The sequence below is a fragment of the Jaculus jaculus genome, chromosome X, assembly GCF_020740685.1.
Source record: "Jaculus jaculus isolate mJacJac1 chromosome X, mJacJac1.mat.Y.cur, whole genome shotgun sequence".
Lineage (NCBI taxonomy): Eukaryota > Metazoa > Chordata > Mammalia > Rodentia > Dipodidae > Jaculus > Jaculus jaculus.
In genome coordinates, this window is record NC_059125.1 from 18,738,961 (window position 1) to 18,753,532 (window position 14,572).

Here is a 14,572-nt window from a genome sequence, read left to right on the forward strand (position 1 = left end):
TATATTGAAAATGTAAAAATTATGTTCTCTGTCATATCAACAATTTTTTTCTCCTTTTCAGTAGAATGTGACACTTGCAGCAACCTGCTTGCATACAAGTCTCATTTGTCTAACAGTTCATAATATCTCTTTGTTTCTTAGCTCATTGCCATAGCTCAAATTTTAGTCCCAATACCATTCTCAGCAATTTTGCTTGCTTCCCTGCCTCAATATTTGGCTGTCTTCTGCTTCAGGATTACCCAAAAGCACAGAAACCTTTATATTACTGTATAGAGAGACTTTTTTGGTTATTCCTTTCTATTATTTTGTTATTGTTTTTGTTTCTTTGGTTGGGGTTGGGAGTGTTAAAGGCACAGGGTCTCATGTAGTCCAGGCTGGTCTTGATGTTATCAGAGTATAACCATAAACTCCTTATCTTGCCTCCACTTCCAAAGCGCTGGGTGCTGAGATTAAAGACATGCATTACAACACCAGCTAGAACATGCATTGTCTTTTATCGACTCCCTAATACCTCGCTGCTGAGTCCACAATGCTCATGTTTACATCTCCTTATACACTTATGATCTCATACAGTGATATAGAATTCAACTATATTCTCATGATTGGAAGTTGTCCATCAAAAGCCTTGAATTTGGACACCCTTTGGCAAATCCTGAAACCCCATGAATATAAATCCTATCCAATTAAAATATATTTATAGTATGTATGTGAGGATGTGATTTTATGCCCATGCCATAGCATGCATGTAGATATCAGAGGTCAACTTCTGGGTCAGTCCTTGCCTACCCACTTCATTTGAGGCAGGTTTTCTTGCTCTGGATACTCAGTGCTGTTATTTTGTTGCATTAGTCCAAGCTTACAACAAATTTTCCTGTCTCCATCTCCCACCTCAAGGTCTGCATCAGTGTGCTGGAATTACAGAAGCCTGCTATTGCTTCTGGCTTTTTACCTGAGGTTCAGGGCTTTTCTCCTGAATCTGGGGATTGATTGAACTCAGTACTCCAATTTAAGCAGTAACCACTTTATACACTGTGACACCACCCCAGCCCTAATTTTTTAACTTCCAAACTTACCTGGATGCCTCTCCCATTCATTCTACTACTAAGTGTATGCCTCTTCAGATCAACCATTTATTGAGCACCTTGCTTTCTCTGGGCTACTGGACCAAAAAAAAAAAAAAAAAAAACAAAAACAAATTATCATTCACAACTATGTATAATTTCTCCACCTCAATTAACTGCATAAATTCTAGAACACAGTATATTTTGAGAATCTCTTAAGTGCCTGGTGATACTGATTCCTGCCATTTTCCAACTCTTCCTTTCTCCCTTCTCCCTCCATTGTTTCACCTTACCTTTCCTACTTTGTTTGTTTGTTTTAAGGTAGGATCTTGCTCTAGCCTGGGCTAACCTGGAGTTTACTATATATTCTCATGGTAGACCTCCTACCTTTGACTGCAGACTGGTGTGCACCACCATGTCTGGCATTACGTTTTATTTATTAATGCATATATTGATAGGTTCACTGAACAGATACTTACTGAAAATTCTCATGACCTTATTTGCATTATGTACAGTTTAACAGGAATATGGACACAGCTTTTTTGTTTGTTTGTTTTGGTTTGGTTTTTTTGTGGCTGGTATCTCTGCTACTAAGCAGAGTTTGTCAATAGAACACTGATCTAAGCAGAGGGAGAAGCATGTGGTATATCAGATGGATCGAAGTCACTTAGTTCCAAGGCAGTGTGATATATTTCCTAGAGTACAACTCATGGATATTCAAGAGAGTCTGGCCAAGACAGCTCAATACAAGAATACCTGCATATTTACAGGGAGATATTATGTCCCTGGAATCTTACTACCATTTGTACTGACTTATTTAGTCTTTTATTTGCTAAATTTATGCTCCTAATAATTATAATACTAAATATTAGATAAATAACATAAAGTATTGTGAAATAAGTCTTAAAGAGATTTTACTTAGTCTCAAAATTATGCATTACTTTAGTCATTTAGGCACATATTAACATCTACAATAATCTTGGTATTGAGTCAAAGAATAAGTAAGTATATGAATTTTAGATATTTTGATACCTCAATTCAACTCTTTTAGCAAGGACATTCTACATACTGTCACTGTCAGTTACATAAAGATTTGAGGGTAGGGCTGGAGAGATGGCTTAGCGGTTAAGTGCTTGCCTGTGAAGCCTAAGGACCCCGGTTCGAGACTCGGTTCCCCAGGTCCCACGTTAGCCAGATGCACAAGGGGGCACACACGTCTGGAGTTCGTTTGCAGAGGCTGGAAGCCCTGGCGTGCCCATTGTCTCTCTCTCCCTCTATCTGTCTTTCTCTCTGTGTCTGTCTCTCTCAAATAAATAAATAAATAATAAAGATTTGAGGGCCATTTAAATTTTAGTATTAACATATCTAAATTACTCATATGATTTCCATTTTCTTAATTTCACACTTAGAAATATGTTTTCTTTTCTGAACAAATTCTACATTACCTTTTAAAATAGGTACATAGAGAAGGGACACAATTTGTACTTAGTGGTAAAAATCATTTTTCATTTTGTGAATTCTTTGTAATAGTTGCTTTAAAAATATTTTATTTATTTATTTAGTTAGTTAGTTAGTTTTGGTTTTTCAAGGTAGAGTCTCAGGTAGCTCAGTCTGACCTGGAAATCACAATGTAGTCTCAGTGTGGCCTCGAAATCATGGTGATCCTCCTACTTCTGTCTCCCAAGTGCTGGGATTAAAGGCATGTGCAACCTTGCCCAGTTTATTTTCTTTTTTATAATTAATTATTTTTTTATTAACAACTTCCATGACTATAAACAATATCCCATGATAATGCCCTCCTTCTCCCCACTTTCCCCTTTGAAACTCCATTCTCCATCATATCCCCTCCCCATCTCAGTCAGTTTCTCTTTTATTTTGATATCATAATCTTTTACCTCCAATTATGATAGTCTTGTGTAGGTAGTGCCCAGCACTGTGCGATCATGTATATCAAAACCATTTTGTGTCCAGTGGAGCACGTTGTAAGGAGTCCTACCTTCCTTTGGCTCTCGCATTCCTTTTTTTTTTTTTTTTTTTTTTTAGTTTTGTATTCAGCAAATACAGGCAGTGTGGTACCATTATTAGGATCATCCATGACCTACCCCCTCCCCTTTGGCCCCTCCTTATTGAGGTGTATGGGTCGTGCATTGTAGAGTTAACCCACCGTTAGTGGTATGATAAATGTCTCTGCATATTATGACCCAACATGTGACTCTGACATCCTTTCTGACCCCTCTTCCACACAATTTACCTGAGCCATGTTGGGTTCATTTATGGTCTGCTTCAGTGCTGAGGTGCTGGAGGCCTCTGAGGCTCTGGCTCTCTGATTTGGTAGGAGTTGATTTTTCTCTGTGTTGATCTCCTTCCCCCTTGTGCTGGTATCTGGTTCATCAGGAAAACAGCACCCTTGCTTGTTTAGCCAATTTTCCTTAGTTTCAGCCGGGGCCCTTTTGAGGTACGATGGAGTGGCTCTCTCCTTAGGATCTACATCTATCTGAAAAAGAGAAGCAGATTCTTGAATGGAGAGTAAGTTAGCACCAGGACAAGTGAGAAAACCCTTACTTTTTTAATAGAGACTTTAACATGTGTAGGCCCTCTTGTAGCTCATGATTGATGGTAGCTTGATATTGGAGAGTGGGCTTATGTTTGGATGTGGTTCTGACTTGTTTCCCAGCTCCAGCTATGGGTCCCGTACCACTGAGGGGATCAGTTAGCCAAATCAAGAGCAGTTGGTTCCCCACCATGGCTGTGTGCCACTATTGCACTTGTGTGGGCATCACAACATGTTATTTGCTGCTAAGTAGGTTGGACCATGAGTTGCTTGGACAGATACTGGTCATTTCCCCCAGTTGCCCATGTAGCACCTTCTGGCACTAGAGATGCTGACTGTCTTGGGACCGACTCTTTCCTAGCTTCCAGCCATGCCTTTCCATTTTACATGTCAACTGCATATGGTGTCTTCAGCAGTAGGGTCTTACCCCTAACCTTTGGTGGGTTATCAAGTACTATGACAGAAACCTGTCATTCTTTTAGGAAACCTTGTAGGTCTCTCTGATCAAAAGCTCATTGTGGAAGATAGCCCCATGCTGGTACTGGGAGTTACAGGTCAGTGCCCACTAAGAAAATGAGGAAAAAAAGATAACTAATATACAAGAGTTAGAGAGGAGAGAGAGGTAGAGGGAGAGGGAGGGAGGGAAGATGTAGATAATTTAAGTTAGACTTGATCCTACCCTCTCCAGTGTCTTGTGGTTCAAGTGTTTCCTGTAAGGGCCTGGTGAAGGTTTAGCCATTTGATCTGCCTTTTAGGAAGTAGAATTTTATGGTACCATTGCTGTTTGCATCTAGATTAGTGTTTCCCACCCCTTTGATGTCCTCCTCTCCCTCCCCATCCCTCCAAGTGTCTAGTCCATGAGATGCTTGCTGGGTATGTAAGGTATCTTGGGTAGATTCAGGTTAGGTGCTGTAGATGAGTGAGACTATGTGGCACTTTTTTTCTGTGATTGTGTAAGTTCACTGAGAATGATGTGTTCTAGGCTCAACCATTTTTCCTCAAATTTCATTGTGTCATTTTTTCTTACTGCTGTATAGAATTCCATTGTGTAGATATACCACATCTTAGTTATCTTTTTTTCTAGTGATGGAAATCCATGCCCAGTTTAAATATTTTAGATTTATTTATTCATTTATTTGATAGAAAAAGAGGAAGAGAGAGAGAGAAGAAAGTGGGTGCACTAGGGCCTCCAGCCACTGCAAATGAACTTGAGACGTGTAAGCCCCCTTGTGCATCTAGCTAATATGGGCCCTGGGGTATCGAACCTGGATCCTTTGGCTTTAATGCCTTAACCATTTAGTCATCCTTCCATCCCAATAGTTGCTTTTTAAATATAACATTTTTCTGAAACTTTACTATTAAATTTTCATACAGATGAAAAGTATGATATATTTAAACTTGATATCATTAATGATTATAAAATTATTTTGATGTGCTCTAGATTATTCTTAGAATTATTACTGTGCATTTGAGGTGTCTTGATAGATTGTTCATGAAAGCAATTAATTCTGTTTTATGTGGCTTCATAATGCAAAATATATTGATGCAATCAGAATTTGAAGTAATACCCTTTTCATATAGTAATTTATTTTATTTAGAGTTCTCTAGAGGGTTTTTAAATACTGTGGCTAAATTTAGTGTATGTTTGATCTTATTCACCTTTCATATTGACAATCACTAAGAAACCCAAATACTTTGTTCATGTTTAATTTTACAACATTTCATAGACTATTAAACATAGAATATCCTTGTGGGGACAAGAAATCAAATTTGCTCTTGAGAAGGTTTCAGACTAATTGGTTTGTAGGACATTGTAACAGCCTGTAGGTGACAAGCTTACCAATACTGAACTTGAACTGAGCGGGGTATATTCTTTGGATATGGGCATATCAGTTTTATGGAGCAACATACACTTGAACTTTTTATATTTATTTTCCACAGTAGAGCTGCATATGTACAATCTTTTCTGAAAGAGAGTATATGGTGTTTCATTTCTGTTTCATCTTTGTGGTTTCTTACAGGAACTCCAGGATGGCATCCGGCAGCGGCAAACTGTTGTGAGAACACTGAATGCAACTGGGGAAGAAATTATTCAACATTCCTCAAAAACAGATGCCAATATTCTACAAGAAAAACTGGGAAGCTTGAATCTGCGGTGGCACGAGGTCTACAAACAGCTGACAGAAAGAAAAAAGAGGTAGAGTGACAGATATTTTTAATAGAGCAATAAAAACCATCCTTAATAAAAGACTTCATGGAGGAGTCTAAGCTGTGTGAAAGCCCATCAAGTTCATCAATAGCAGTATTTTTTATTTCTTTTTCTAGGGTATTAAAACATATACCTGTTGCTACTTAATGCTTTCTGGCTATTTTAAGCTGACAAGTTTGTTTTCAAAATTACACATGACTGCTTAATTGTATCCATCTTCAGTGTATTCCAATTTTAACAAGCTAAATGCCAATGTTTTTTTTTCTTCATAAGAAAGATGAGAGAAAGCAATCATAAATGACTATCTTGTAAGAAAGTCAGCTCATTGGTAATATTCTAACAGCAATGAATATGATTTTTGTGCTAAAAACATATTACTTTTTTCTGTTTACTTTCACTACATTTGTTAGCACATTCCTACAGAGGTATTTAGGCTAAAAACGTTCCACTCTAATGGGTGAAATAAAACACCCAAAAGGATATTGTTGAATTTAATCATCATTTAACTTTCTATTGGAATATAGATAAAGTTCTGTGAGCCAAATGCATGCTGCTTTGGTTGGAAATCAAAGATATTTAATAAATGGGATGTGGCATTATGCATCCAATCTGGAGACTAATGTTTCTTATTTCCTAAGGGAGAACTTGGTCTTTATTTACCAAATTCTATCACTAATATCCTGCATCCTATCCATCATTTACATAATAGGTAAATTTTAAAATTCAGGATTGGACCACCTCCTTGGTGAGCATATTTAATAAAGATGCATTCGTAGTGAGATTTTAGGATTAGGCCTTCCTCTTGTTCTCTTTGCTCATTCAGAATAAAAAGATATAATTCCCTATCCTCTACAAAACATTTGAGATCAGATGCATGCATTTGGAGATATAGAAATCTTGCTAAAGTTAAAGGATAGTAATATCATCTCAATACATTTTATGTTTAGCTAATGGCTTCAGAAATATTCTTGATTGTAGAGAAAGAAGAAAAAAAATCAAAAATTTATTGTTAAACTACTTCCTTAGAGAGCCATACTCTTTCCCCTCTAGATTTAAATCTTTACATTACTTCTAAAAATCTCCTGCAATTTAAATAACTAATATCTTGGCACTGCAAAAAGATTCAAACCTGCATAAAGTTTTACCTGAACTGGGCTCACTATAATATAAAACAAGATTTTCAGAAATGAGAATAAAATGCTATTATACAATGTACATGTGTATTCATACATACTAGTTATTTTAGGTGAATAGATAATTAGTTTTCTTCCCTAAACTACAAAACATAGCATTGTTTATTGTTTATAAATAATTCATTACATGGCTTATCAGTAAATAATGTTATTCTTTCTTTGATTCCTATGAACTTGAGTTTTTAAGCCTTGTTGTTTTATCATTTCAAGTGCAAATTACAATTTATAAATAAAGTTGGAACACTGTATGTGCCAAATAAGCCCTAAAATGTTAGACTAATCTAATTTTTTTTTAAGAAAGTGGTGTGTACTGACTCTGTTTTCAAATATTACCCAAGTTGTAGGTCAACTACAGCTAGGGAGTTGATGATAATTGGTTAAAAATTTTCCTGTTTAAACATTTTAACATACATTAAATATTGCATGTTTGTGTTTAAAAAGTAAATATCAGCTACCTTGAGTTTTCTTAAAATTTCAGCCTTTAAAATTTTCTACTTCACACTATATTTTAAAAATAAATGTTAACATGTTTAATTGTCCACTTGTTCAGTTTTGTGGCTTTCCTTAGTTCAGGATACATATGAAAAATGTATATAATTTCAAACTAAAATATGTAAAAATAATATGAAGCCTTACAACAACATATTAAACATATTAAAAGAAAATTCACAGAACTGTTCAAACAGCAGTGGACGTCTATTAACTTTAGTCTATGCAAGAAACAAATGAAGGATAAAATAGAGTCAATTAGCTGTGCTAAGTATGACAGAAATTCACTGGTGGTTTAATTATACAGCAGAAGAACTGGGTAGCATCTATAGGTGTAAGCATGGTAATAATGAGTTTAATGATGTCTTAGCTACAAAAAATCATCCTTATAAACAAAGAGATGCAAATGAAAACCCATCAGCCATAAAGGAAAGTCACAGGTTAAAGCAAAGCAAGCCTGTATGTAAAGGGCTTTTTTTTTTTTTTTTTAGCTCAATTCCCTGAATAGATTTCAAGTGAGGCCACTGTCTTCAATGGGGAAAAAAATATCTCTTTGTTTTCACTGACCCCCAAACTAAAATTGAGCATTTCCTTCTACTCTGAGCATAGGCAAGGAATAAAAACCCACTATAGAATGAGTGTAGTGAAATCAAAGATAGTTTTATGCCTCATGAAAGTGTTGGTGGATGCTTCAAAATACTGTTTATAATGATTTTTACTTTTAATTTGGTTAGATTAGTTCTATAATTTTATGGGCTATAGTGTGAAATTTTGTTAAGTTTTCTTATTACTAATCACCCAATTACCATAATTAATCTTTCTTTGTCCTTAGACATTTTAAGTTTTTGATTATTATGTAATAGTTATACTTATATAATATGAATAGTGTGATATGTCAGTACAGATATATAAAATTAAAAAGGATATATAAAATTAAAAAGTTGCTTGCCATCTTGTAATCCCTATGTTGTGTTTAGAAGCTTTAAGCTTCTTTCTTCTAGTAATCCATAAAATATATAATATGACACTGTGAACGGTAGTCACTATTATGCTCTGGAACACTGGAAATTATTATTTTGATCTAACTATACTATCACTGACACAAAAATGTGGGATATTTCACATCTGCATAAAGTTTTTAATATTAAAAATATTCATAAATAAGTATATGCATTAAATCTCAAATTTGATTTTGTAGTCATTTTATACTTCTATTAATTATTCAATGTCATTGGTTTTCTTTGAAGTCCAATGTATTTTATTTTAGAAATGCAAAATCATTGCTATAAAGAGTCTTAGATTTCACCAAATTGCCAAATCAAACTCCATGAGTAACTAACACTAGCTAATGGTTGCAGGGTGAAAGGAGTCAGTGGTTTAGCCACTGGCAAGTTGCCCATCCTTTAATAATTCATAATCTTTCCATGATCATGCAAGCAATCCTATTTAACTCAATGGACTAAAAGGCTTGAAAGAAATGCTAAACAATAAGAATTATTATCTCAGGAAATTATATTACCTTCTCATTTCAATCAAACGTGACATTACTTCATTATTTAACATATAATACAAGTATTGTACTAACATGAATCAAGGAATAATGTTTCTTTATTTAAATGATACTTTGTTAAAATATTTCTTAAATTTCTCCTTTTCTCAATTCTTTATTTTCCTGATATATATCAAACATAGAAAAGTTGAAAAAATCTCCATATTTTTCTCCTTAATTTCTTAGAATCAACATTCATTTGACATTTCCTCATGTATAATATTTTGCCCATTTCATTTGTTTCTCTTATTTCTCCTCCATGACTCAATCTAATAAAGAGTATAATGCACATACATACAGACATACTTTTTTTTTATTCAGCACCTTCAAGCAAGTTATAAACACCAGATTATATTTCATTCTTAAATATTTTGACATGCATTGCCTATATTCTGGAACATAGTACTGTTATTTTAAAGTGATATTGCTGTAGTAGTTTTAAAATAATAACTGGAATGTATGGTCCTATAGATTCACATGTTTAATTAAAATTGAGCTTAAAACTTGGGGCTCCAGCCATCTGGCTGGGAGAGTCCAGCTCTAAGGTGCTTGGGGGCAGATCTGAACTCCAGTCCAAAGGTGTATAGACAGCAGTTTAATCTCTACTAGTTTGTGTTTGCTGTTGTGGGGGCTGGCTTTTGGTGGTGTCTCTCTGTTTGGATCTATGAAAAGGAGCCATCTTCTATCATTTATGGTGTTTCTTTGAATCTGTAACCCTGAAATAAATTCCTTCCTCCCTGAAATAAAGTAGTAGTCTGGTTGGATGTTCATCCCAGTAATGTGGTACTGAATACAACTATTGGTATTTGAAAAGTGCTAGATAAATAGCCCCCCAAAAATCACACATTTTAAGACCTTTCTGAATGTTTCTTCATTAATGTGCTATTTCATTACTTATATTCTCTGACTTTCTGGAAATTAGGCAATTAAAGGGAAGTTGGCTCTAGATAGGCATATAAAGAAACAAGTCAAATGACATGATTTTTTTTCGGCAAAAATGCTTCACATAGAATGTACGATGCTGTGTAATTCATACTTCTATAGATGCCTAATGTGGAGTAGCATCACCCTACATGTTCCTAAGTTTGAACATATTTTCTTTAAAATTAATAAGCTATAAATTGTCATTACTCTCCATTTCAGATCCTTTCCAAATTCGCTATTTTAGTGAGTTGCAAATTAATGGTTTTCCTTATTTTGACTGAATAATATTACATTTACCAATGACTTCTGTTTTATATTTGTATATTTATATATTTATTATATATATTATACTTATATACATGCTATTTATTATATATAGTATATTTATATATGTGTTTTATATTATATATAAGTTTTCCTCTCTGTGTTGATGTCAACATTTATTCATAGGTTGTTAATTACTCAGTTTTTTAATGAATTACAGCTATTACTCTTGACTAGTGGGAGTGACTTCAGGTTTTCTATCAATGGTCCCAGGTTCAGTTTGGAATTCCCCCCCGCCCAGGTTTGGGATTAACTTTCTTTCCTTACACCTCTGGTATTCTTTAGGAGAAACTATGTGCAGAAACTAACATATGATCAATAGTCCCATCAAAAGGAAATATTATCATCTTACTGGAATAGTCTTAGGGTAAATAATGCTGAAATCTTACTTCTGCATGGATGCTTAACAAATATTTTTTTAAGCATATGTACAAGTTGAGAGTAAGGAGAGAAATTAAAAGCCCTTATTGTATAAGACTAAATGTTTGATCAGTAAGTTATTATTCATTTAAATCTAGTTACATCTCAATTTCAGAAGCAACAGTCACATAAATATGTTCTGTGCACCTTTGCCAAGCAAATTAACAGTAGAAACAAGATAATGGGGGCACTACTAAATGTACTTAAGGGAAGAAATTGTTATTTAAAGACCTTAGTTCATTGTTTGCATGCAAATTGATGCTGTTAATTGGAAAGAAGCCTTATCTAATTCATTAAAGTAGGCCTGGTAGGACTTTTTCTTAAAAATCTCCATTAGCAATTCATATTACTCTATGTACTCTTTGTAAGACAACAGTGTTCTCTTAACTGTCCCTAACTAAATAGCTTTATTGTGTTTCGGCTTCAAATGAAGAGCTTTCAGCAACAAATAAATAAATTTTATTTCATAAAATCGACAGGTAAGAATTATAACATTGTTCCACATGATTTCACATTGTGTGCTGATTTTTTAAATGTATCCAAGATTTATGTATAAAAGGGGGTTTAAAACACGCTAGCACATTCCCATCCTACCCTTAGCATCACTAAAGGCCCAACTCCTATACATCTGCTGTATACTTGAACCTGCCTTGCTTCTCAGTAACAGTTTGGACCTTGACACTTCATATACATTTCAGAGTTTACAAAGTCAGTGCCCAGAAAATGAACACAGCTTGAATTGATACATTGTTTTTGAATAAGCCTTTATTTGAAATAATTACTAACATTGAAATGTTGACAGTATTTATATTGTTTAGATATAAATTTCTACTTATGAAAAATTGGGTCTGGCTAATAGACATTCATTTCGGTGTCTATTTCTTGACACTATCAAACGTGACTAACAGATGTTTCAGAGATGTACATAAAAAAATGGGGCTGAAGATATGGCTTAGCAGTTAAGGCATTTGCCTACAAGGCCAAAGGACACAGGTTTGATTCTCCAGGACCCACATAAGACAGATGCACAAGGGGGCACATACTTCTGGAGTTCATTTGCAAAGGCTAGAGGTCTAGCTTGCCAATATTCTCTCTCTCTCTCTCTCTCTCTCTCTCTCTCTCTCTTTCTCTCTCTCTTTCTAAAATAAATAAATAAAATATGTGATTTTTTTAAAAAATGCCATGTCTGGTCCAGAGCAGGTATTGCCTAGAAATTGCCCAGAAATGCAGAATTTAATAAATTAGAGCATTAAAAATATATAGCACAAGTGTAATATAATAAAGTCTGAAAAATAATGATTTTGGTATAAAAAAACATTGTCTTTAGTTTACACATCAGTCACATAGACATTGATTTAACTTATAATGCCTCATGCAGATCATATGTTGATGATGATGATGATAATGATGGTGATAATGAAGATCATGATGGTGGGGGTGGTATGATGATAGCCCTTTATATTCTATCTCATATAACCCCTATAATAATGATGACTTGGATGCTATTCAACTTTATGTAATAGAGCACAACCTGGTCAGTCTACTTGCCCAAGATCATACACCTAGAAAGTGTATGAACCAGGGTGCAGACCCAAACAACCTTAATTCCATGTCCTTCTAGGTTTAATTTACATTACCTATCCTAGTATTGACCTGTAAAATTCTCTAGTTTATACTTCAATTTCTTCCTCCCATCCTTCTACTTGTCTTCCCTGTCCATGCTTAGGTACAAGGGAATTATACATGGACTTGTCTTGTCAAATGGGTGGACTATCATTTACACTATTTCTGTGCAAGTCTGAAGCATCAAATCCTGACGTCTGTTTTCCTTCGGCTTTTAACAAAAATATATACTTATTTTAGTTGAACCTCTTTCCCCTTATTTTCTATTTTCTCAAAATCCTAACCAACCCTGAAGAAACCGTTTAAGTGCACTATGAATATGACCTTCTCTTTTCAAGAAAGTCAGTTTTTCTGTCATGATATATTTTTATTTCATAACATTCATTTTATGCATGTCATGTATTATACCTGTTGCAGTCAGGCTTTTATTACTGGTAGAAGTCTTGCAACCAAGAGCAGCTTGTTGGAAAAAAAATCCAATAGCAGTTGCAGTCCCCGGAATCAAGGTACTGGGGTAGATGCTTTGAAGGCATGGAGGCTTCCTGAGGAGCCGCTGGGTTTTGATCCACACAGGTCTTCAATCCATGCTGGAAAGCAGCAAGCAGCACTGGCAACCAAGTGAAAGAAGGAAGGGGCTCTTTTCACTCAGAGCTTCTTATATAAAGTCCCCCTCTCAGAGGGATAGCCTGCTCTGGGAGTAGGGTTCCCTCTGTGGAAAGGACTTCTTCCTTCAGTTAATCCTTCCTGGAAGCAACCTCGGGGACCCACCCTTAAGGGATTTCTGTGGATTACTAAACAGATCAAGTTGACAACACCTTAACTATCACAATACCTATTTATATGTTTATTTTCCTCAGCAAGATTGAAAGGTTTATGAAGACAAAGTAGTATGGTAATATTTCTTTCTTTCTTTCTTTCTTTCTTTCTTTCTTTCTTTCTTTCTTTCTTTCTTTCTTTCTTTTTTTCTTTCTTTTCTTTTCTTTTCTTTTCTTTTCTTTTCTTTTCTTTTCTTTTCTTTTCTTTTCTTTTCATTTCTTTTCTTTTTTGAGCACAAGTCTCACTGTAGCCTAGGCTGATCTGGAATTCACTATGGAGTCTCAGGGTGGCCTCAAACTCAAAGTGATCCTCCTACCTCTGTGTCCCAAGTGCTGGGATTAAAGGTGTGCACCACCACACCCAGTTTAGTTTGATAATCTAATCTCTATAACTCAAAATAGTTGTCAAAAAGTTTAATACATTGTCAATGGCCAATAGAAAGTTCCTAAATTTAAAAATTAGATTTTTTTCATTCACTTTCAAATTAAACTAGATGAGTAAATCTTTGTATTTGATATTGTTTAATACATTATGGTAGATTTACAGAGCCAAATACTAGAATTTCTAATTTTAAAGTAAGAAATGAATTTAGTTAATATTAGGTTCCTTGTAGAACTTAATGTACCTAAGAGACAAGTAGTTTTAATTTACATCACTACATATAAGGAAGCTCTTTGATTTAATCACTTTGTAAAATATTTACCTCAGTCTTATTATATTATAAGCTATATGCTCCAGGTAAATTCCTGGGAAGTATTCCTGAAACCAGTATTTCATCCTCATCCAATCTATAACCATTAGATATTTTAGAGGTAATTCTTATTTTTAGATGGATCAGAGAGGATTATATTAACATTATTGTCCATGGGTGTCTGAAAAAGCTGATCTCTTCCCATCTGTTCTCTGCTGACTCTTGAAAAGCTTTCAAGGACATTCATAATTCTTCATCAGAAGACTTTGAAAATTAGCTTTATAGTTAACTCTTTTATTTCATATTTTATTCTTTGCAACATGGCAAGTTTTAGTGAAACAGGCCAACTAGAGCCAAATATGTTGTTGTGTTGGCTGATATTGACAAAGGCCCTTTCTACAGATATACAAATGTGTGCATGTTATTCCTGACATTCCATAAACTGTGAAAGTGGCTGTTCAAGAAACAGTGATGGACCATTGCCTTAAGCAGGATGATCTCTGGGAATGATCCTGAATGATGGGAACAGCCAAGTAAAGAATGAATGAGTATACCGTAGAAAAGAAATAGCATGAACATCACTAAAATACTTAAGAGTAGGCTGCATTGAATGACACATACAGCTCACTATAAGGAAGCTCTCTCAAATGATTTCCATTGAACTTTCTCATCTAATCATCCTAGGTTATTCATTCTTTATTTAAAAACATATACCAAGTCTA

The 14,572-nt window shown here is 34.7% G+C and overlaps 1 protein-coding gene across 1 annotated transcript in view; it reads left to right on the forward strand.

The window, feature by feature from the left end:
- Nucleotides 1-14,572, forward strand: part of Dmd (dystrophin) — a 2,157,654-nt gene that overhangs the window by 1,251,916 nt on the left and 891,166 nt on the right. The window contains exon 46 of the mRNA XM_045140973.1: nt 5,634-5,809. Coding sequence (XP_044996908.1) covers nt 5,634-5,809 — 176 coding nt within the window. The remainder of the gene's footprint in view (nt 1-5,633; nt 5,810-14,572) is intronic.